The 21,923-nt window shown below is 42.5% G+C and overlaps 1 protein-coding gene across 1 annotated transcript in view; it reads right to left on the bottom strand.

Moving 5' to 3' along the window:
- Positions 1 to 11,369, bottom strand: part of UTP6 (UTP6 small subunit processome component) — a 28,208-nt gene extending 16,839 nt beyond the window's left edge. Inside the window, exons 1-8 of the mRNA XM_047758030.1 lie at positions 11,146 to 11,369; positions 9,516 to 9,600; positions 6,155 to 6,196; positions 5,825 to 5,917; positions 5,097 to 5,144; positions 4,577 to 4,640; positions 1,520 to 1,638; positions 114 to 191 (exon numbers count right to left, since the gene is read on the bottom strand). Of these exons, the coding sequence (XP_047613986.1) occupies positions 114 to 191; positions 1,520 to 1,638; positions 4,577 to 4,640; positions 5,097 to 5,144; positions 5,825 to 5,917; positions 6,155 to 6,196; positions 9,516 to 9,600; positions 11,146 to 11,237 (621 nt within the window). The 5' untranslated portion in view covers positions 11,238 to 11,369. The remainder of the gene's footprint in view (positions 1 to 113; positions 192 to 1,519; positions 1,639 to 4,576; positions 4,641 to 5,096; positions 5,145 to 5,824; positions 5,918 to 6,154; positions 6,197 to 9,515; positions 9,601 to 11,145) is intronic.
- Between the last annotated feature and the right edge of the window lie 10,554 nt (positions 11,370 to 21,923).

The raw sequence follows: 21,923 nt of genomic DNA, 5'->3' as shown, positions 1-21,923 counted from the left end.
CCAAAAAAAAAAAAAAAAAACCAGAGAGAATGCACTCTTAAGATTTTTTTTTGACTCCTAAGCAGGTAAAACACTATATATTGTTAACAAGTAACAACACATTGGGATCTTACCACATCCATCTTGGCTTTTTCAAATTCTTGCTTTTCTTTCCTCAATTTCTCAGCATGCATCAGTTCCATCCTAAAGTACTACATAGAAGAGAAATAATGAACAGAAAATCTTTGGAGACAATTTTTTTTTAATTAGGAACATATAAGGTGCCATTTTTAAGTATCCCATCTGGGGAAGTTTGAGAGGAGTGTTATATTTTACTTCTTATGAAACCAGCCGATGGTGACAAGGTGTGGGTATTATTTTATGCTCTTATGACAAGCAATTTGAAGACATGAATCAAAAACCTTAAAAATGCTATAGCATTAGGCCATCCCTTCACAGCTAAACAAACCACAGTCTAGCCCTAAGTTGGTGAAGAGAAGTAACAAACATGTTATAAAGTCCTTAATCCAGCTGAGAAGTACAGAAGCTTGTCACCTTGAAGGTTTACACAAGTGATTTTATTTATAACTTCATCCATATATGTCAAAAGAATTACCAAAGGCCAATGGGGAAACACCTTCTAACCCCACCCAACAGTAAAGAAGCAAACCAGCATCAGAACTGATCTACTAACAGAAGATTTATAACATCCAGAGTCTCATGAAATAGCCAAAAACGTCTATAATTTGATGGAAATTCACTTGTCAGACCAAGAAAATCTCAACCTGACAATCAAGAGACACCAACACTAAGATGGCACAGATGCTGGCATCATCTGACAAGAATTTTAAATCAGTGAACTTGAAGACTGAATAACAGGAATTACCCAATCTGAACGACAGAAAGTAACTGGACTGAAAAAGAATAGATGAGGAGTTCCCGCAGTGGTGCAGTGGAAATGAATCCAACTAGGAACCATGAGGTTGCGGGTTCGATCCCTGGCTTCGCTCAGTGGGTTAAGGATCCAGCGTTGCCGTGAGCTGTGGCATAGGTTAGTGGCTACAGCAGATTTAACCCCTAGCCTAGGAACCTCCATATGCCCTGGGTGCAGCCCTAGAAAACGCAAAAAGACAAAAAAAAAAAGACGACGACGACGCAAAAGGAAAGAAAAAGGAGTGGAGGGAAGGGGGGAGGGGTGGGGAAGGGAAAATAAATAAATGAATATATACATACATACATATTTACAAAGATATAAAGATGGCTGAACCCTGGCCCTCAGCTAAAAGAAGGCAGGGTCCAGTTCTCTATCCATCCCCACCACAAACGGCAAGTAGGAGTTCCAACCTCTCGTTAACCTCCTGGAAGATGAACAAAGTCGACATCTACCACTGGCCAAGAAGCACCCTCCCGACCCCCTTTGCCCATCAGCTCCCCTATTATCCCTAGCCTAAAGAGAAGTCTTCTTTAACATAACAGAGAATACATGTCTCCAGAGGACCACATGAGACATCACGCTCAGCCTATGTGCACACACACTCACTTCTTGATAAAGTTTTGGGCACTCCGGATGAAAGCGCAGAGCTCGAAGAAACAGCTGTCTTGCACTTTCTGAAGACAGGCGATCTTCCATTTCCCATTTGGCCGCCATAATCCACAGAGCTGTAAGTGAAAAATGTCAGACTTCATTTCAGTAAAGTAATCAGGACAAGTAAGAAAAGACCAATGCTCCAATTTTTTTTTGCTTTTTTAGGGCCCACCTTCGGCATATGGAACTCCCAGGCTAGAGGTGAAATTGGAGCTGCAGCTGCAACCTATACCACAGCTCACAGCAATGCCAGATCCTTCACCCAATGAGTGAGGCCAGGGATCGAACCTGCATCCCCATGGTTACTAGTTAGGTTCTTAACCCACTGAGCCACAATAGGAACTCACCAATGCTCCAATTTTTTTTTGGGGGGGGGGTTGGTTGTCTTTTTTGCCTTTTCTAGGGCCACACCCGCGCGGCATGTGGAGGTTCCCAGGCTAGGGGTCGAATCGGAGCTGTAGCTGCCAGCCTACGACACAGCCACAGCCACAACCACAGCAACATGAGATCCGAGCCGCATCTGCGACCTATACCACAGCTCATGGCAATGCCGGATCCTTAACCCACTGAGCGAGGCCAGGGATCGAACCTGCAACCTCATGGATCCTAGTCAGGTTCATTAACCACTGAGCCATGAAAGGAACTCCTTCAAAGATCTTTTTTTTTTTTTTGTCTTTTTTGCCATTTCTTGGGCCGCTCCTGTGGCATATGGAGGTTCCCAGGCTAGGGGTTGAATCAGAGCCGCAGCAATGCTGGATCCGAGCCACGTCTGCAACCTACACCGCAGCCCACGGCAACGCCAGATCGTTAACCCACTGAGCAAGGGCAGGGACCGAACCTGCAACATCATGGTTCCTAGTCGGATTCATTAACCACTGCGCCATGATGGGAACTCCCAAAGATCTTTTTTTAAATCTTACCAAAAGAGGAGAGGGATGGAGAGAGGGACTTTCTAATGGCTATCCATAAAGTACTGTTGCTTCATCTAAAATCATAAAGAGTATTTTGAACAAACAGGTAAATGTTTACACCCGTGGGTTCTTATATGCCTGTTACTCTATTTCATCAGATCTAAGGACCTCACCACTGTTAACTCACATACAAATCTTAAAATTGTCAAAATGCTGGAAAAAAATTGAATCTTGGTCAATGAAATAAAATTATTTTGTTCTTTTCTCTGTATTTAAAGTAGTTGATACTTTTTTTCAAATGACTCATAATTTTAAAAGTAAACTTTTTTTTTTGCAATTTCTTTTTTTATTTTATTTTATTTTTGTCTTTTTGCCATTTTCTTGGGCCGCTCTCACAGCATGTGGAGGTTCCCAGGCTAGGGGTCCAATCGGAGCTGTAGCCACCAGCCTACGCCAGAGCCACAGCAACGCTGGATCCGAGCCGCGTCTGCAACCTACACCACAGCTCACGGCAACGCCAGATCGTTAACCCACTGAGTAAGGCCAGGGATCAAACCCACAACCTCATGGTTCCTAGTCGGGTTCGTTAACCACTACGCCACGACGGGAACTCCCTAAAAGTAAAAGTGGGATGGATTGGGAGTCTGGGGGTTAACAGATGCAAACTATTGCATTTGGAGTGGAAAAGCAATGAGAGCCTGCTGTATAGCACTGGGAACTATATTCGGTCACTTGTGATGGAGCATGATGGAGGATAATGTGAGAAAAAGAATATATTATATATGCATGACTGGGTCACTTTGCTGTACAGGAGAAATTGACAGAACCACTGCAAATCAGCAATAATGGAAAAAATAAAAATCATTTTAAAAAAAAGTAAATTTGTTTGGATGTACAGAGAATAAAGTCTTTTAAAACAAAAACCTTCATCCTTCTACATGAGACACAATCTTGAGTTAACATTGTGACTATTTCTTTTTTTTTTTTTTTGTCTTTTTGCCTTTTCTTGAGCCACTCCTGTGGCATATGGAGGTTCCCAGGCTAGGGGTCTAATCGGAGCTGTAGCCGTCGGTCTATACCAGAGCCACAGCAACGCAGGATCCAAGCTGCGTCTGCGACCTACACCACAGCTCACAGCAATGCTGGATCCTTAACCCACTGAGTGAGGCCAGCGATCGAACCCGAAACCTCATGCTTTCCTAGTGGGATTTGTTAACCACTGCGCCACAACAGGAACTCCTGTGGCTATTTCCCTAGAAATTTCATAAAGGCCAGCTATTGCCAGGCAAGATCATTTTTGGTAAAAATGACCATAGTTGGTAACCATGTCTGGACTAGAAGGGCTATGAATGTAGAGACACTGCTCTGGGCTTTGACTCCTGAAACAGCACAGCCCACAGACACAATATCTGGAGGTTACCCCCATCCAGAGGTCTTTGAAGCCAGAGAAGCTCCTCTGCTCACTCCCATGATCTCATGCCCTCCCATCTGAGCCAAGCCTCTGAACGGCTGAGAGTACTCTGCTGAGGAAACATATGTAATGCTTTCTTGCTCCATCTTTCAGAATTAACTGGTGCCAAATGCAGCCGATTTTAAGTCTTGTGTAGTGTAGACCTAATACCTGAGAACAGACACTAAGGCACCTCCACTATAAATTTAATAACATACCATTCATTCAGTATCTCCACAAGAAGTCTTTCTCTTACAGAACAAGTACCTACTCTGTGCCAATCGCTTCTGTAAAATCTGTAATATTTTGCAATCTTGTAAAATATTAATAAATTTCCTCTTTAAGTTTCAGAAATCCTCAGATTTGACTGCCTCCAAACAGAATGCCCCTCAAAGTACCAAAGAGTTTCTTTCACCATCAACTAAGAAACGCCATCCTTCTGGTCCACAGATGCAGTACCTGGCACAGTAACTAGTACATGGCAGGCATGAACTAGGTGGCAGCTATTTCGAAATAAAAACTGCTGAGGCCAAGTGCCTACGCTCCAGTTCTCAAACTACTTCTCTTAGGTTTATGAAGCAAAATAAATTCCAAAGTGGCTTGAGCCTACAAAAAAGGTAGAAAAAGAACTGACAAAGATTTCACCATTACCTGGCTTGTTTGAATGAATGGCCAACATGGCAGAGAATACCTTGCTAAGTTGAGCTTTGGTAGCCTGTAAAAAAAAAGGAGAAAAAAATTCTACTTCCTGCACAACAAAGTCATTGCTATTAATCTCTAAGGGATCTGTACCATACCCTCACCAACTGTAAAATCCAGTGAGGTAAGATCTGCTATTACTAGAGACATATAAACAAATACACACTCACTCCTAGTTTTCTTCTACCAAGCCAGTATACACAAACAGTTTAATATCTAAAAAACCTTTCCAACTTGACTGAACAAACACACCGAAAGACCATGTTCTTTTCAACCGATGTAAAAGCCACTTAGAGAGCCATTCGGCTACACTAATGTTACTGACATAAAGTTCAAACCTCCTTGTGTTCTTTGTGCATTTATTAACCCTACACCTTTGGAGAAAACGTGGAGTTCAATTGTCAAGTATGAGGTTTCAAAGGCAGACAAGCCAAAAGAAAGAGGGACCAAGACAGGGCTGCCCAATACTCACCCACTTCTTACAGAAGACTACGTATGACAGCCAGAGTTGAACATCATCCTGCAAGGAAAGCAATGCAGTAAGTTGCCGGAATTTAGACACCTTTGCATTAATTTTGTTAGAAATGGAGGCAGATTTCAGAAAATCCAATGTGTCATACGACATCCCTCAGACTATGAGGCTGTTCTCACCAAGGCCTTAGATCTCTTAACCGAGCTAACTCATTCTGAGCTCCCACTCCCGCCTACCATGCTCTAAGACAAAATCTGTGGTCTCACCAATTTGCTCAATGCATTTTTTAGATGGTCTCAATCAGGAGTAGCAAACTAAAATTTCTCACTTCCAAGAATCCAAAGTACTTTTCACATAATTCATCCCAGTCCCAAAACCAAACTTGAAGAAAACCAAGTTAATGAGGCTGCCCCAACTCTAACCTCATCTTCCACCTCCAAGTCTTTGGGATACTTAGAGACGTATCCAAACAAAGCCCAAGACTACTTTCTGATCCTTAAATATGTATCAAATCCACTGTTTTCTGCATTGTTCTCACAGACTAACTCTAAGGTAATGAAATCATTTTTCTTAATGGTTTGCTAAGTGGTTTCAAGTAATGATATTATCATTAGAATAAATCCTGAGATACCCAAGATTCCAAAATGACACATTTGAATACTGGAGTCATAACATGTATAATACAAAGCTTCACACTCCTTACACCTGAGGACACTCTGATCACTCACCTTCCACTTGGCTGACGCACGCCGGAAGACACCTTGTACCCGGTGTACGATAGAATTCTCAATCTCATCCTTCTTAAATGAATACCCAATGCGCTATAAAGGGGACAAGAAAAAAAAAAAAAAAGAAGCCTCAGTTTAATCACATTTATCCAAAGCAGCATTCCCACTTTATCTTTAAACAGAACTGATAAAGCAAACAATTACAAACATCACTGAGTGTATCATGACACAATTATTAATGCCAACTACCTCCCAAAGCCAAGTTCTAGCCAGACAGTCATACGACTTAATTCCACATTTTTTTCAACTTTCAGAATATCATCTACTTACAGCTCTTCTTCTCTGGATCAGCTCCAAGAGATTAATTTCATACTATGAAAGAAAAACACAGAAAAAGAGAAAAGAAAAATTACAACCTTTTATATAGAGGAAATCCATTCATTAAAAATCACAAAGTAAATAAAAATCAATAATATAAAACAAGATAATGTTACCAAAAAGCCTAATTTTGGGGAGTTCCCGTCATGGCTCAGTGGTTAACGAATACAACTAGGAACCATGAGGTTGCAGGTTCAATCCCTGGCCTTGCTCAGTGGGTTAAGGATCTGGCGTTGCCATGAGCTGTGGTGTAGGTTGCAGACTCGGCTCGGATCCCGAGTTGCTGTGGCTCTGGCGTAGCGTCTACAGCTCTGATTAGACCCGTAGTTTGGGAACCTCCATGTGACACGGGAGCTGCCCTAGAAAAGGTAAAAAGACCAAAAAAAAAAAGCCTAATTTTTAGAGTTCCCATCATGGCTCAGCGGTTAGTGAACCTGACTGGCATCCATGAGGATGCAGGTTCAATCCCTGGCCTCACTCAGTGGGTTAAGGGTCTGGCATTGCCATGAGCTGCGGTGTAGGTCACAGACTCAGCTCAGATCCAGCATTGCTGTGGCTCTGGTGTAGGCCGGCAGCTACAGGTCCAATTGGATCCCTAGCCTGGGCACCTCTATGTGCCGTGGCTGTAGCCCCAAAAGACAAAAAGAGGAAAAACCAAAAAAAGAGGCCTAATTTTCAGTAAATGTCTAGCATTCACTAAAAATGCACCTTACATCTGCAAAACTCACAAATACATAGATTAGCAAGTATATAAACACTTTAGTTACAAGGAAAGCATATTACTAAAACCTTACAAGATTTACAACATCAATCTAACTTCCTAGTCTGCAGAACTTGTTGAAACTTTTACTAACCATTCAAAAATGCTAGCTGACCCACCAGCAAATAAAGGAAATAAACAGGGCCGTACTACCTGAAACAGGGTACCCAACTGGCTCTCCTTCCTCTCCTCTCTAAAGGAGCACTAAGGCATTCCAACTGTGGCACAGCAGGTTAAGGATCCAGTGTTGGGGAGCTCGCACTGTGGCTTAGTAGAAACGAACCCAACTAGTATCCATGAGGATGTGGGTTTGATCCCTGGCCTCACTCAGTGGGTTGGGGATCTGGCATTGCTATGGCTGAGGCATAGGCCAGCAGCTGTAGCTCCAATTCAACCCCTAGCCTGGGAACTTTCGTATACCAAAAGTGAGGCCCCAAAAAGCAAAAAAAAAAAAAAAAAGACTCCAGTATTGCCTCTGTGACAGATTGGGTTCAATCCCCACCCCAGTGTAGTAGGTTAAGGCTCTGATGTTGCCTCTCAGGTTCAAACTCAATCACTGGCCAGGGAACTTCCACATGCTGCAAGTGCAAACAATCAATCAATCCATCAATTATAAAATCCCACTTACATTTCATAGCAAGTTCATACGGTTGTGTTCAGGCAGGGGGTACATACAGGTAAGAGAGTGTGTGTAGGAGGATTTTTTAATCTACTTATGTCAGCTATGCTCTCTAAAATGAAACAAATCAACCTAACCCACACGCAGTTTTTCAAATATGTCCAGAGTGAAGTATTTGCCACTTAAATCTCCTTAAACATCTCTACTTCCTTCAATGATTCCTCCTAGTACAAGGTTTGCATTCTAGCTGTCTTCCAACCAACCTCTCTAAGTCCTTAAAATGTCATCTTGAGCTTAACACAATGCTCAAGACATTCTAAGTACAAAACACTTTTTTTCAAACCAACATCTTTTGAGGGCTCATTGTTTACAATGTTCTCTCCTCAGTCTAACCTGCCTGACGTTCCACTTTTTCTACTTTCATTAATGTAATCACTTAGATTATATTTTTGCTTTTTAGGGCCCACCCACGGCATACGGAAGTTCTCAGGCTAGGGATCGAATTGGAGCTACAGCTGCCAGCCTACACCACAGCCACACCAAAAAAGAGATCTGAGCCAGTCTGCAACCCACACCACAGCTTACGGCAACACCGGATCCTTAACCCAATGAGTGAGGCCAGGGATCGAACCCGCAACCTCATGGTTCCTAGTCGGGTTTGTTTCTGCTGCGCCGTGACAGGAACTCCCATAATTTACTTCTTGACTCATTTTGGAGTTACACCATCTACTATGAGCCTTAGGACCACTTTCTGGGGATTTATTTTTAAGTTAGTTTTTGGCTGCACCCTTGGCACATGGAAGTTCCTTGACCAGGAATTGAACCCACGCCTCTGTAGTAACCAGAGCCACTGCAGTGACAACACTGAGCCCTTAACTTGCTGAGCTACAAGGGAACTCCAGGACCACTTTCGAATACAAAATTCTTTTTTTTTTTTTTGTCTTTTTAGGGCCGCACTTGCAATATGCGGAGGTTCCCAGGCTAAGGGTCCAATTGGAGTTGTAGCCGCAGGCATACACCACAGCTACGCCAGATCCAAGCTGCATCTGGCAACACCAGATCCTTAACCCACTGAGCAAGGTCAGGGATCGAACCCACAAACTCATGTTTCCTAGTCAGATTCTTTTCTGCTGTGCCATGACGGGAACTCCTCAAATATAAGATTCTTAGCTAGGTATCACACACCATTTATTCAGCTGGTTGTCTGCTTGTTTTCTTTTTCAGCTACAGCCAAGGCATATGGAAATGTGAGATGAAACTGTGACCTAAACCACAGCTGCCGCAACACTGGATCCTTAACCCACTGAGCTGGACCAGGGATCAAAGTGGTGCCTTCACAGAGACAAGCTGGATCATTAATCCACTGCACCACATCAGGAAATCCCTTGTTTTGCTTTTAACCTATTCTCAGAACCTTTAGTCTTATGATACTTATTACTGTTAAAGTAGAAGACTTGTAACATCTTTCTGAATCCTGATTTTATTATCCAACATATTAGTTATTCTCTCCCACCTGAAAACTGATCTAATGTATATTTTATCTGCACTTAAATCTTCCATTCATTTATAGGACTAAAGAATGACATGCCTCTTTCTAAAGTGACAGACTACAGGCACAGAAGTATTAACTTTCCAACCAACTACTCTCAAACTCACTCTCCTTTACTTTTCCCCACAAGACATAATCAAATTTCTTGCTGAAATCTACATACTCTGTACCACTGGCAGTCTCTAATAGAAGAGGAAAAAAAATTCAATTTACCAAGGACCAAAGCCTTGATAGAACACTATTCCAAAATTAGCTCTAATCCTATTCAAAAATTACCTGTCTAATCATCTATTCTAGAATTTTGTAGAAAACTGACATCAAGCTCACCATTCTATGACCAATTTTAAATTTGTGAAGGAATTAAAAAGTGCTATTATTCACTTACTTGGACATAATTGATAAAGTCTTCCTTAAAAAGAGTTCTTCGCTGTATTTTATATTCTAGATCTGAAGCCTTCTTAATGATAGCCCTGAGGAGAAAGCCATTTAAAATGTAACACTTGAAATGAGCAGAAGATAAATAACTTTGGCATTTTTAAAGTTCATTTTTAATATATTTTAAACATGTATCTACCAAAACATGTAACTCCCAAGTAATTACCTTTAATAAGCAAGGACATATTCTCTTACATGATTACTTCCATGTTTTTATTATAATCATCAAAATATAGTTGATTGGAGTTCCCATCGTGGCACAGTGGTTAACAAATCCAACCAGGAACCATGAGGTTGCAGGTTCGATCCCTGGCCTTGCTCAGTGGGTTAAAGATCCAGCGTTGCCGTGAACTGTGGTGTAGGTTGCAGACCTGGCTCAGATCCCGCATTGCCGTGACTCTGGTGTAGGCTGGCAGCTACCGCTCCGATTCGACCCCTAGTCTGGGAACCTCCATATGCCATGGGAGCAGCCCCAGAAAAAGCAAAAAAAAGACAAAAAAATATATATATATAGTTGATTTACAATATCACATTAGTTTCAGGACTTCTGTGTTCTTAAGAGCATCCAGGATGTATTTTAACCTTTCATGAAAATCTCAATTGATTGCCAGGACCACTGACATGCCCACCAGCAAAGTAAATGATATTAGTGGTACTTTATGTGGTATTAGTGAAGATTTCTTTTCCTCCAAATTCAGGCCACTTGAATTTCAATAATAATCAAATTTCTTTCCTAAACTCTGCTTACTTCTGAATTTTCAACATTTAAAGGAAAAAAAACAAGACCCAGGTTGTCTCTACCTATATCATTACAGCAAAGGGCTATTGAGAGGAGATTCACTGTATCTAATTAAGGAATGAACAATATGTGTATATCAGGAGGATTTAAATCAAGATTTGCATGACCAATAATCATCTCAAATTAATGGTAACAATATTTACTGAGCAATTAATAAAGAGTCCACAATATGTTGTGTTTCTTTAACAAATGTTTAACTTTAAGGTTCCCATAGTCACAGTACTACATTCGCAGTCATTGTAAAACAAAGAAATAGTCGCAGGAAACCATTAAAAACTATTAATTTTAACAAATTAATGAATGACAACTATATTCAACGAAGCTGAATTACATGGACCCCATCTTCAAGTCTTTAGATTTATCTACTCCTCCCGGGTTCCCTCGGCACTGTTCGCACCTCTTGGGCAGGACACTACTACAACCAGCACCTACACTTACAATACAGCACTATAACCAAAACGTTTCACATATCAGTGTCCCGCATCACACAGAGGGCCGTAAGCTCCCGCCGGGCAGAGATCCTGGTTGTCTATCACCTTTAAAGCTCCAAGACCTGGCTCCAAGAGCTGTCAGTTTGTTGGGGGGGAGGGGTGTAAATAGTCCGATCATCACGCAATGAATGAGAAATTAATTCTGGGTATCATCAAATACCGGAAATGTGTTTCTGCCACATTAGGAAAAATAAACACCACCCAAGTGCTCCCGCATCCCTGCCCGCCGCCACACACACGCCCCAGCCTCCCCGCTGCCCGCCCCAGTTCTTCTCTTCCTCGGCTCTCACTTAATCTCCGCACGACTGAACAGTCCAATGCGCTCCAGCTGCTCCAATTCGGGGAGTCGATCCTCTATGCGTTCCTGAATTATCTCCGCCATGAGGTCGGAATTCTACAACCCACAGGGGACCCGCTCACAGCCAACACGCTCAGGAAACATCCACCTTTCTATTCCGGAGACTCGGTTTTAACGCTCGCACGTGAGGTCGTAACGTGCGCCCTAGGTCCCGCCTTTTCCGCTTCCGCCGCCTCCACCAAAGGACTGGGTCCCTGGGTTCCTGGGGCCGCTCTCTCCTCCTGGTGGCTGACGATGAGGTTGCAGTGAGGCACCCCGCCCCGGCTTGAGGGACTGGGCGAGGATGGGGCTAGATATGCAAGAGGACAGACTTGGGCAGGGATCGCAAACAACACCTCGGGGTCTAGAGACATGAAATACGTTTTTTGCAAGATATTGGTCCTTTTATTCTGCTTTCCAACAAGAACCAAAATACAAACAAACCAAGGGGGAAGGATAAAGGATATTGTAAAATTCTGGTAAAAATCTCAAAGAGTCGTAATGAAAATTGTAAGGAGAGCTAAAATGAATCAGGCTATCCCAAACACTATGTCTTTGCTTTCGGCTAGATTCAGTAAATCAGTGTGATAATACTGGTTTTTCACGTGCCAATTAAAATCTGACTTTTTTTTTTTTTTGTCCTTTTTGTCCTTTTAGGGCCACACCCAGGGCATGTGGAGGTTCCCAGGCTAGGGGTCCAATCGGAGCTGCAGCCGCCGGCCTATGCCAGAGGCACAACAACGCCAGATCCGTCAGATCCGAGCTGCGTCTGCGACCTACACCACAGCTAACGGCAACACCGGATCCTAAACTGAGCCAGGCCAGGGATCAAACCTGCGGCCTCATGGTTCCTAGTCAGATTCACTTCCGCTGTGCCACGGCGGGAACGCCTCTGATTACTTTTTAATGCTTAAACACTTTTATTATTTAAATAACTATACTGGTTTTGTAGCTGAGATCTTTCAGAACATGGACCTGAGTGGCCAATCAGATATACATATACACACATATGTATATGTACATATATATACCCATGTATACTTTTTTTAGGAGAGAGATTCTTGGGAGTTCCTGTCATTGAGCAGTGGAAATGAATCCGACTAGTGAATCCTCACTCAGTTGGTCAAGGATCCAGCGTTGCCGTGAGCTGTGGTGTAGGTAGCACAGATCCGGCATTGCTGTGGCTCTGGTGTAGGCCAGAGGCAACAGCTCCAATTAGACCCCTAGCCTGGGAACCTCCATATGCTGCGGGTGTGGCCTAAAAAGACAAAAGACCAAAAAAAAAAAAACAAAAAAAAAGGTAGAAGAGAGATTCTTGGTATTGAAAAATTTGGAAGTTACCCAAGTAAAAATCAAATCAATAAGGAGTTCCTGCTGCAGCAGTGGGTTAAGAATCCAACTGCAGCTGCTGGGTGCGGATGTATCCCCACCAGCTTAAAGGAGCCTGCATTGCCACAGCTGTGGCTGGAGTGCCAGCTGTAGCTCAGATTCAATCCCTGACCAAGGAACTTTGATAGGCCATGGGGTGTGGTCATTAAAAAAAAAAAGAATTAGATAAAGACCCTCTTTAAACCTTTGCCCAAACAACTAAGCATTTCTAAAAGAACCGTCAGGCAACTGAGCTTGAAAATGGCGTTGTTGGTGTAATTACTAAAACTAAGAAATCTAACTATATGGCTCAGTTCTTTTTAAGTTATGGAAGATGACTAAAAACCAAAGCAGGAGTTCTCGCTAGACCTGTTTATTTCAACATTGGCATTAGTACCTTGATCCTCTGTATGATTTATGAAATGGGAATATAGGCTTAGCAATTAACCATGTTCCACCCTTGTGCCTTTCCTTTCTATTTTTTTTACATTTTAGGGCACTGGTCTCAGAATTGAGGCAAAGGTTGGTTGATTCTTGATTCCTTCAGCTGTAGGACATGAAGGAAGTAGGAGGAAGTCATGGATGTAAAACAAAGGTGGAATTTCTTTGTAATAGGAAAATCTCTGGGGCCTGTGTTAAGAGTAAGTCGGGGATGCCACTAGAGAGTTAGAGAGTATTTTTGTTTGTTTTTGTTTTTGTTTGCTTTTTAGGGCCACACCCTCGGCATATGGAGGTTCCTGAGCTAGGGGTCTAATCAGAGCTACAGCCGCCGGCCTACGCCAGAGCCACAGCAACACCAGATCCAAGCCTTGTCTGCGACCTACACCACAGCTCACGGCAACGCCGGATCGTTAACCCACTGAGCAAGGGCAGGGACCGAACCCGCAACCTCATGGTTCCTAGTCAGATTCGTTAACCACTGCTCCATGACGGGAACTCCAGCAAAGCCTTCTTTTGTCTCTTCTGCATCTCAAAATAATAGCAATCACTTATCTAGGACTTGGTGGCAGTTTGGGGTGGGTTGTTTTTTTCTCTTTAGGACTGCACCTGTGGTGTATGGACGTTCCCAGGCTAGGGGTCAAATTGGAGCTGTAGCTGCCAGCCTACGCCACAGCAGCGCCAGATCTGAGCCTTGTCTGTGACCTATGCCACAGCTCATGATCCTTAACTCACTGAGCAAGGCTAGGGATTAAACCTAAACTACTGAGCCACAACAGGAACTCTTAGGACTTTTTTTTTTTTTTTTGGCTGTACCCACAGCACATGGAAGTTCCCAGTTCAGGGATCAAACCCAAATCACAGCAGTGACCCAAGCTGTTGCAGTGACAATGCCAGATCCTTAATCCACTGCACCACAAGAGAACTTCTCCAGGACTTATGTGCCCAGCTACTATGTGCATTGTTCTGAGTTTTTGATGTATTAACTCACCTACTCCTATCACAAATACTTCAAAATATCAACCTAAGAAGGAGCTCTTGAAGAGGAAAAAAGCACCTATTAGAGAAAGTCCAATACAGCAGGAGAAACTGTGTTTGAATAATGCCCACTGGGTCTCAGAATCCTTAGCTGAGCACAGCTTCTAATTAAGGAACCTAAATGCCTGAGAAAAAGTGCTCCTGAGCCTGGAGTTCTAAGGTATATCTCAGAAAGAGTGACATGTCTTTTAGTATTTTATGTTATGTCAAGTTAAGTTATGTTATTGGCTATGCCCACAGCATGAGGAAGTTCCCAGGGCAGCCAAAGCAGTAATGCGAACCACAGCAGTTAACAACACTGGATCCTTAACCATTAAGCCACCAATGAACTCCTTTTAGTCCTTTATCTGATCTTTAAAGTCACCATAGATGTCAGATTAGTAGGTAGACTGGGAGGCTGCATGTGGAAGCCATTTGGGTGCTGGAAATTCCTATAGTTGATCTGGTGGTCGTTATATGGATGTGCCCATATATAAAAATCCATCCATTGAGGTATACACTTAAGATTCATGCACTTGGAGTTCCCATCGTGGTGCAGAGGTTAACGAATCTGACTAGGAACCACGAGGTTGCAGTTTCGATCCCTGGCCTTGCTCAGTGGGTTAAGGATCCAGCGTTGCCATGAGCTGTGGTGTGGGTCACAGACATGGTTCAGATCCTGCGTTGCTGTGGCTCTGGCATAGGCCAGCGAGCTACAGCTCTGATTAGACCCCTAGCCTGGGAACCTCCATATGCCGCAGATGCAGCCCTAGAAAAGGCAAAAGGACAAAAAAAAAAAAGAAAAAAAGAAAGAAAAAAAAGAGAAAAAAAAAGATTCATGCACTTTATGAAAGTTATACTTTTAAAGAAAGAATTAATTGAGCAGTCCCTCTTTTTAAGGATACCATTCTCTTCAAGAGCTTCAGTTATTATTTTTATATGTGTGGCAGGGTTAAAATATCAAAACACTAAAAACCAAAGCCTTCTCCCTCTCCAAAATTGTTCATTCAAATTTTGCATTCTAAGAGTTCCTGTTGTGGCTCACTGGGTTAAGAACCCAACACAGTGTTCCTGAGGATGCAGGTTCAATCCCTGGCCTTGCTCAGTGGGTTAAGGATCTGGCATTGCCTCAAGCTGAGATGTAGGTGGCAAATGCAGCTTGTATCTGGCACAGCTGTGGCTGTGGTGTAGGCCTGTAGCTGCAGCTCCAATTCACCCCCTAGCCCAGGGAAACTCCATATGCTGCAGGTATGGCACTAAAAAGAAAAAAAATTCTTTTGCATTCTAGCCCACGATATATTAGTATTTTCTTGAATAAAAATTATTGTGATCTTTTTCTTGCTTGTCAAGAAAGATTAACCCCAAAAAGATCCCTGCTCACTCCATGTTGGCCCCATTGAAATGCTCATGAACCAGCTTGGAAAATAGTCAAGAAAGGTCTCAGTTAGGGACTCAACATAATCTTTGAAGGAGTTTGACACATGAAGTGTAGCCAGATGTTTGCAAATCAAATTAAAATTTCTCTTATGACCTTCAAAGTACTTAAATGTAAACTTCAGGGAGTTCCAGTCGTGGCTCAGTGGTTAAGGAATCCAACTAGGAACATGAGGTTTCGGGTTTGATCCCTGGCCTTGCTCAGTGGGTTAAGGATCCAGCGTTGCCATGAGCTGTGGTGTAGGTTGCAGATGTGGCTCAGATCCCGAGTTGCTGTGGCTCTGGTGTAGGCCGGTGGCTATGGCTCCAATTCGACCCCTAGCCTGGGAACCTCCATATGCTGCGGGAGCAGCCCAAAAAATGGCAAAAAGACCAAAAAAAAAAAGTAAACTTCAAAGTAAACGTGAAATTTTCCCTTAGAATAGTCATTGACAAATCTGAAGATTAAGTTCACCAACAGCAGAAAAGAAATGTTCTAGTTTTTCATTTTTATTATTATCATCAGGTAGAGGGAAATACCTTATTTCAGTGATATTGAGAGGTGAGACACCTGGAATCCCATCCCCCTACCTTGTTCAAAGTCCCCTGGCTTCTTCTCCCATACAGAGAGCCCTGATAGACTTCAAAGTCTGGGCAGAAGTGATAGACATAGTCTGGTATTTGATGCCCAAGAACATCAGACCCTTCAATTTGATGCGAATGCAAAGCATCTGTACTTTTCAAAACTTTCATGTTATCTCACATTGCTAATAACAAAAGCTGAGAAGTTTGAGGTGACACACATTAAAATATTTGGAACCAGGAACTTTTCATTTCTCTTTCTATTATATATAGCTTCTTTTACTTTGCAAACCACACTGGATAGTAAATTACTTCTGGCACGCAGCCTTGTCAGCTTGCCAAATTTCAACTGGAACAAGTTTTTACAGCCGGGCTAATAAGCCCTGAAAATTAGGAGGTAAGTATAATGGAAATAATGACATGGTCTTTAACTGCAGGAGCAGAGGATGACAACGTGAGATTCTAATAGAGTCTACTTTTCAAAGTTTTTTTATTCTAATGAAATCTTTTTTTTTTTAATTTTAGGTTATTCTAGTTCAAACACACATGTAAATGGAAAGAGTTTCTTTTAATTGGTGAAAAGCATTTTTGTGGGCTTTTTATCCCTGTGGCTTAAGTTATTGCTTTTTGCAAACAAAAAAACAAAAAGAAAAACAAGAATATGGTAGTGTGGGGATAACAACCTACTATTAAAACAAACTGACATCTTGAAAAAACATGTTCTGAAATGACTGGCATCCAGGATGGGGCCTAGCAATTGTCTGTGTATGAATACATTTCATCAAAGCCATAGCTGATTAGCTACAGCAACTTTTTTTCAGTTTGCCCCCAATCCAGCTAGAAACCCAGTCCCTGCTAAGTAGCTTAGGTCTTTATGGAGGAAATCTTCCAAAAAAAACAAAAACAAAAATCAATATCACATTTAATTTTCATCATTAAAAAAAATAGGTGGTACCTATCATAAAATAGTATCCATTTCTCGAAATTTAATTCTTCCATCCATTCCCATTCACAGTTTACAAATGACAAGGAAAATTCTTTTTCCCCTTCTCATTCTGCCCTCCAATTAGACCTGGACTGATTAGCTTCAGCACCACATTCTCAGTCCCAAATTGCTTAAGCAAAGAAGCGGTTTGAAGTTGTGTTGTGGGTGGCTTTTTTTAAAACTATACTAAAATAATATGGCCTTGCTCCAAAAATGCCAGCTTTCTTATAGTTCCCCAACCATACCAGGCTATTTTATACTTCTATTAACCCGCACTCTTCCCTGTGCCTGGGATGTCTTTTGTCCCCCTACCCACTTGGCAAATTGAGTTCAGGATGAAAAAAAAAAAAAAAAAAAAAGGAATGCCCACTATCCCTAGATTACCACAAATTTGTCTACTTCTAAACATTTATATAAATGGCTTAGACTTTGAATCTCCTTTTTTCCCTCTCACTAATTCTCTAGGTCCATAAAATAACAAAATCATCTAGGACCGTAACATCAAACTCCATCTATCAGTGCTGTCCAGTAGAACTTCTGTGATGATGGAAACGTTCTCTACCTGCAGTGTCCAATATAGTAGCCATTGAATACAGGCTACTGAGGACTTGAAATGTGGCTAGAGCAACTGAGAAACTGAATTTTTATGTCATTTAATTAAATTGCCACCTGCAGCTAGTGGCCACCACATTGGACAGTGAAGATCTATGTGACTTCCTTACTTACAGCACCAATTTATAATGGTCCCCTGAGCTCCAGACTCATGCCAGTATCCCCAACTCCTACTCAGCCTCTCCATTCGGAAAATTTACAGGCATTTCAAAATCAGTGTGTTTGAAACCAAACTGCTGACATTCTCCCCCCAGATCTGCTCTTTCTATAATCTTCTCCATCTTGGTTAATGGCAACTCCATTCTTCCAGTTTCTCAGGCCAGAAACTTTATAGAGAAAAAGAAAAATGGAGCTGGAGGAATCAGGCTCCCAGACTTCAGACTATACTACAAAGCAACGGTCGTCAAAACTGCATGGTACTGGCACAAAGACAGACATATAGATCAGTGGAATAGGATAGAAAGCCCAGAATTAAACCTGTGCACTTACAGCCAACTAATCTATGACAAAGGAAGCAGGACTATACAATGGAGAAAGGACAGCTTGTTCAATAAGTGGTGCTGGGAAAACTGGACAGCCACATGGAAAAGAATGAAATTAGAACACTCCCTAACACCATACACAAAAATAAACTCCAAATGGATTAAAGACCTAGATATAAGACCAGACACTAACAAACTCCTAGAGGAAAACATAGGCCAAACACTCTCTGACATAAACGACAGCAACATCTTCTCAGATCCACCTATCAGAGTATTGACAATAAAAAGAAAAATAAACAAATGGGACCTACTCAAACTTCAAAATTTCTGCATAGCATAGGAAACCCTAAACAACACAAAAAGACAACCCACAGAACGGGAGAAAAATCTTTGCAAATGAATCGACTGACAAGGGATTAATCTCCAAAATTTATAAACAACTTCTGCAGCTCCATACAAAAAAAAAACAGGAGTTCCCGTCGTGGCGCAGTGGTTAACGAATCCGACTAGGAACCATGAGGTTGCAGGTTCGATCCCTGCCTTTGCTCAGTGGGTTAATGATCCGGCGTTGCCGTGAGCTGTGGTGTAGGTTGCAATTCGGCTCGGATCCCAAGTTGCTGTGGCTCTGGCATAGGCCGGTGGCTTCAGCTCCGATTGGACCCCTAGCCTGGGAACCTCCATATGCCATGGGATCGGCCCAAGAAATAGCAAAAAAAAAAGACAAAAAAAAAAACAAACAACTCCATCCAAAAATGGGCAGAAGATCTAAACAGACAGTTCTCCAAAGAAGACATACAGATGGCCAAAAAACACATGAAAAGATGTTCAGCGTCACTCATTATTAGAGAGATGCAAATCAAAACCACGATGAGGTACCACCTTACACCAGCCAGAATGGCCATCATCCAAAAGTCTACAAACAGTAAGTGCTGGAGAGGGTGTGGAGAAAAAGGAGCCCTAGCACACTGTTGGTGGGATTGTAAATTGGTGCAACCACTGTGGAAAACAGGATAGAGATTCCTCAGAAAACTAAACCTAGAACTCCCATTTGATCCAGCAATCCCACTCCTGGGCATCTATCCAGAGAAAACCACGACTCGCAAAGACACATGTACTCCGATGTTCATTGCAGCACTATTTACAATAGCCAAGACATGGAAACAACCCAAATGTCCATCGACAGAGGAGTGGATCAAGAAGAGGTGGTACATATACACAATGGAATATTACTCAGCCATCAAAAAGAACAAAATACCAGCATTTTTTGCAACATGGATGGACCTAGAAACTATCATGCTAAGTGAAGTCAGCCATACAATGAGACACCAACATCAAATGCTTTCACTGACATGTGGAATCTGAAAAAAGGACAGACGGAACTTCTTTGCAGAACAGATGCTGACTCACAGACATTGAAAAACTTATGGTCTCCAGAGGAGACAATTTGGGGGGTGAGGGGATGTGCTTGGGCTATGGGATGGAAATCCTGTGAAATCAGATTGTTATGATCATTATACAACTACAGATGTGATAAATTCATTTGAGTAATTAAAAAAAATGGAAAAAAAAAGAAACTTTATAGAGTTGTCCCTAACTGCACATTGAATTCATCAGCAGTCCTCTCTGTTCTACAAAATACAGCCAGACTATGACCTCTCCCCACCATCGCTACTGCTGTCATCTAGGCATCGCCCTTACCCTCACCTGGACTATTGCTGGAGCCTCCTACTCATTTCCCTGCCCTCTTGATCCTATTCTCCTATTCTCCCTGGCCCTCTTGATCCTATTCTTTTGTTTGTTTTTTAAATGTCTTTTGTCTTTTTTTTTTCGTCTTTTTATCTTTTTTGTTGTTGTAGTTATTGTTGTTGTTGCTGTTGCTATTTCTTGGGCCGCTCCCTCAGCATATGGAGGTTCCCAGGCTAGGGGTCGAATCGGAGCTGTAGCCACCGGCCTACGCCAGAGCCACAGCAACGCGGGATCCGAGCTGCGTCTGCAACCTACACCACAGCTCACAGCAACGCCGGATCGTTAACCCACTGAGCAAGGGCAAGGACCGAACCCGCAACCTCATGGTTCCTAGTCAGATTCGTTAACCACTGCGCCATGACGGGAACTCCCTGTCTTTTGTCTTTTTAGGGCCGCACCTGTGGCATATGGAGGGTCCCAGGCTAGGGGTTGAACTGGAGCTGCAGCTGTGGGCCTACACCACAGCCACAGCAACGCCAGATCTGAGCCACATCTGTGACCACATACGACAGCTCACGGCGACGCCAGATCTTCAACCCACTGATCGAGGCCAGGGATGGAACCAGTAACCTACTAGTCAGATTCCTTACTGCTGAGCCACAACAGGAACTCCTCGAGTCTATTCTTAACAGGAGTATTTTGTTTTCCTCCCCTCCCAACTCCCACCCCCCCAATCCCCCTCAAGCGGAAGTTCCCAAGACAGGAATGAACCCGAGTCCCAGCAATGACTCTGAGCCACAGCAGCACCACCAGGGAACTTCCAACAAGAGTCTATTAACAGCAGCCAAGGCTATTTTGTTAAAATACAAGTCAAACCACATCACTCCTCTGCTCAAAGCCAAGCGGTACCTTCTCCACTAGGAGTAAAAACTAAAGCCCTTTCATGTGACTACAAACGTCGTTCGACTTGGTGCCCTGGCCCTCCCTTTCCTCTCTGACTTTATTCCCCACCCTTCCTAATTTCCTCCATTCCAGATACCTTCTCCACCTTGGTTTCCCTCCACAGGGCAATGCTGGGCCTTTGTACTGGCTGTTTCTCGCTGACTGGAAGTCTCTTCCTCAGATAAATTCTTGGTTCATTCTCTCACCTCCTTCAGATCTTTCTCAAATATCACTCTCAAAGAGGCCTTTCACATTTAAAATTGCAGCATCTACCCTCAGCGACCCTTATTCTACATGCTTGCTTTTTTTCCATCCATATTACTGATCATCATCTAACATATTACAGTAGGGTTTATTTTTTATTTCTTCTCAAGCTTACACTGAAACATAAGCTCCATGGAGCTGAAACTGTTTGCTGCTCAAACTCCAGAGGTAGGCACATAATAAGTGCTCATTACATTTCTGTTGAACAAATGAATGAATGTTTGTATAGTTGTACCACTTAGTTTGTATTGTAACTTTTTTCTTTAATCTATGTCTACCCTTTATAATACTTCAACTTCCATGACAGAGAGAACTAAGTCTTGTTGTTTTTTTCGGTTTTGTTTTTTGGTTTTTTGTTTTTTGGTTTTTTTTTTTGGTCTTTTTAGGGCTGCACCTGCAGTATACGGAGGTTCCCAGGCTAGGGGTTGAATCAGAGCTGTAACCACTGGCCTGTGTCACAACCATAGCAACGCCAGATCCGAGCTATGTCTGAGACCTATACCACAGCTCACGGCAACACCAGATCCTTAACCCACTGATCGAGGCCAGGGATCAAACCCACATCCTCATGGATGCTGGTTAGATTCATTTCTGCTTAGCCTTGATGGGAACTCCAAAAACTACGATTTTATTTACATTTGAAATCCCTAAAACCTAGCATTGGAAAATATTAGGAACTCAAAAAACATTCACTGGAAAGAAACAACTCTCCATTACACATACAGACTGTTATAAGAGTCACTCACAGGAGTTCCCCTTGTGGCTCAGCAGTAATGAACCTAACTAGTATGCTTGAGGACACAGGTTTGACCCCTGGCCCCGCTCAGTAGGTGAGTGCACCTTGCTTTAAACAGATCTGAAATTCTGGACTTAGGAGCAATATGTTGTTATGTGGCCACTTTTAATAATCTTTTATTTTATCAGAAAAGAAATATACTGTTA

The sequence above is a fragment of the Phacochoerus africanus genome, chromosome 14 (assembly GCF_016906955.1).
Source record: "Phacochoerus africanus isolate WHEZ1 chromosome 14, ROS_Pafr_v1, whole genome shotgun sequence".
In the NCBI taxonomy this organism is placed as follows: domain Eukaryota; kingdom Metazoa; phylum Chordata; class Mammalia; order Artiodactyla; family Suidae; genus Phacochoerus; species Phacochoerus africanus.
This window is presented reverse-complemented; position numbering and strand designations above follow the sequence as displayed.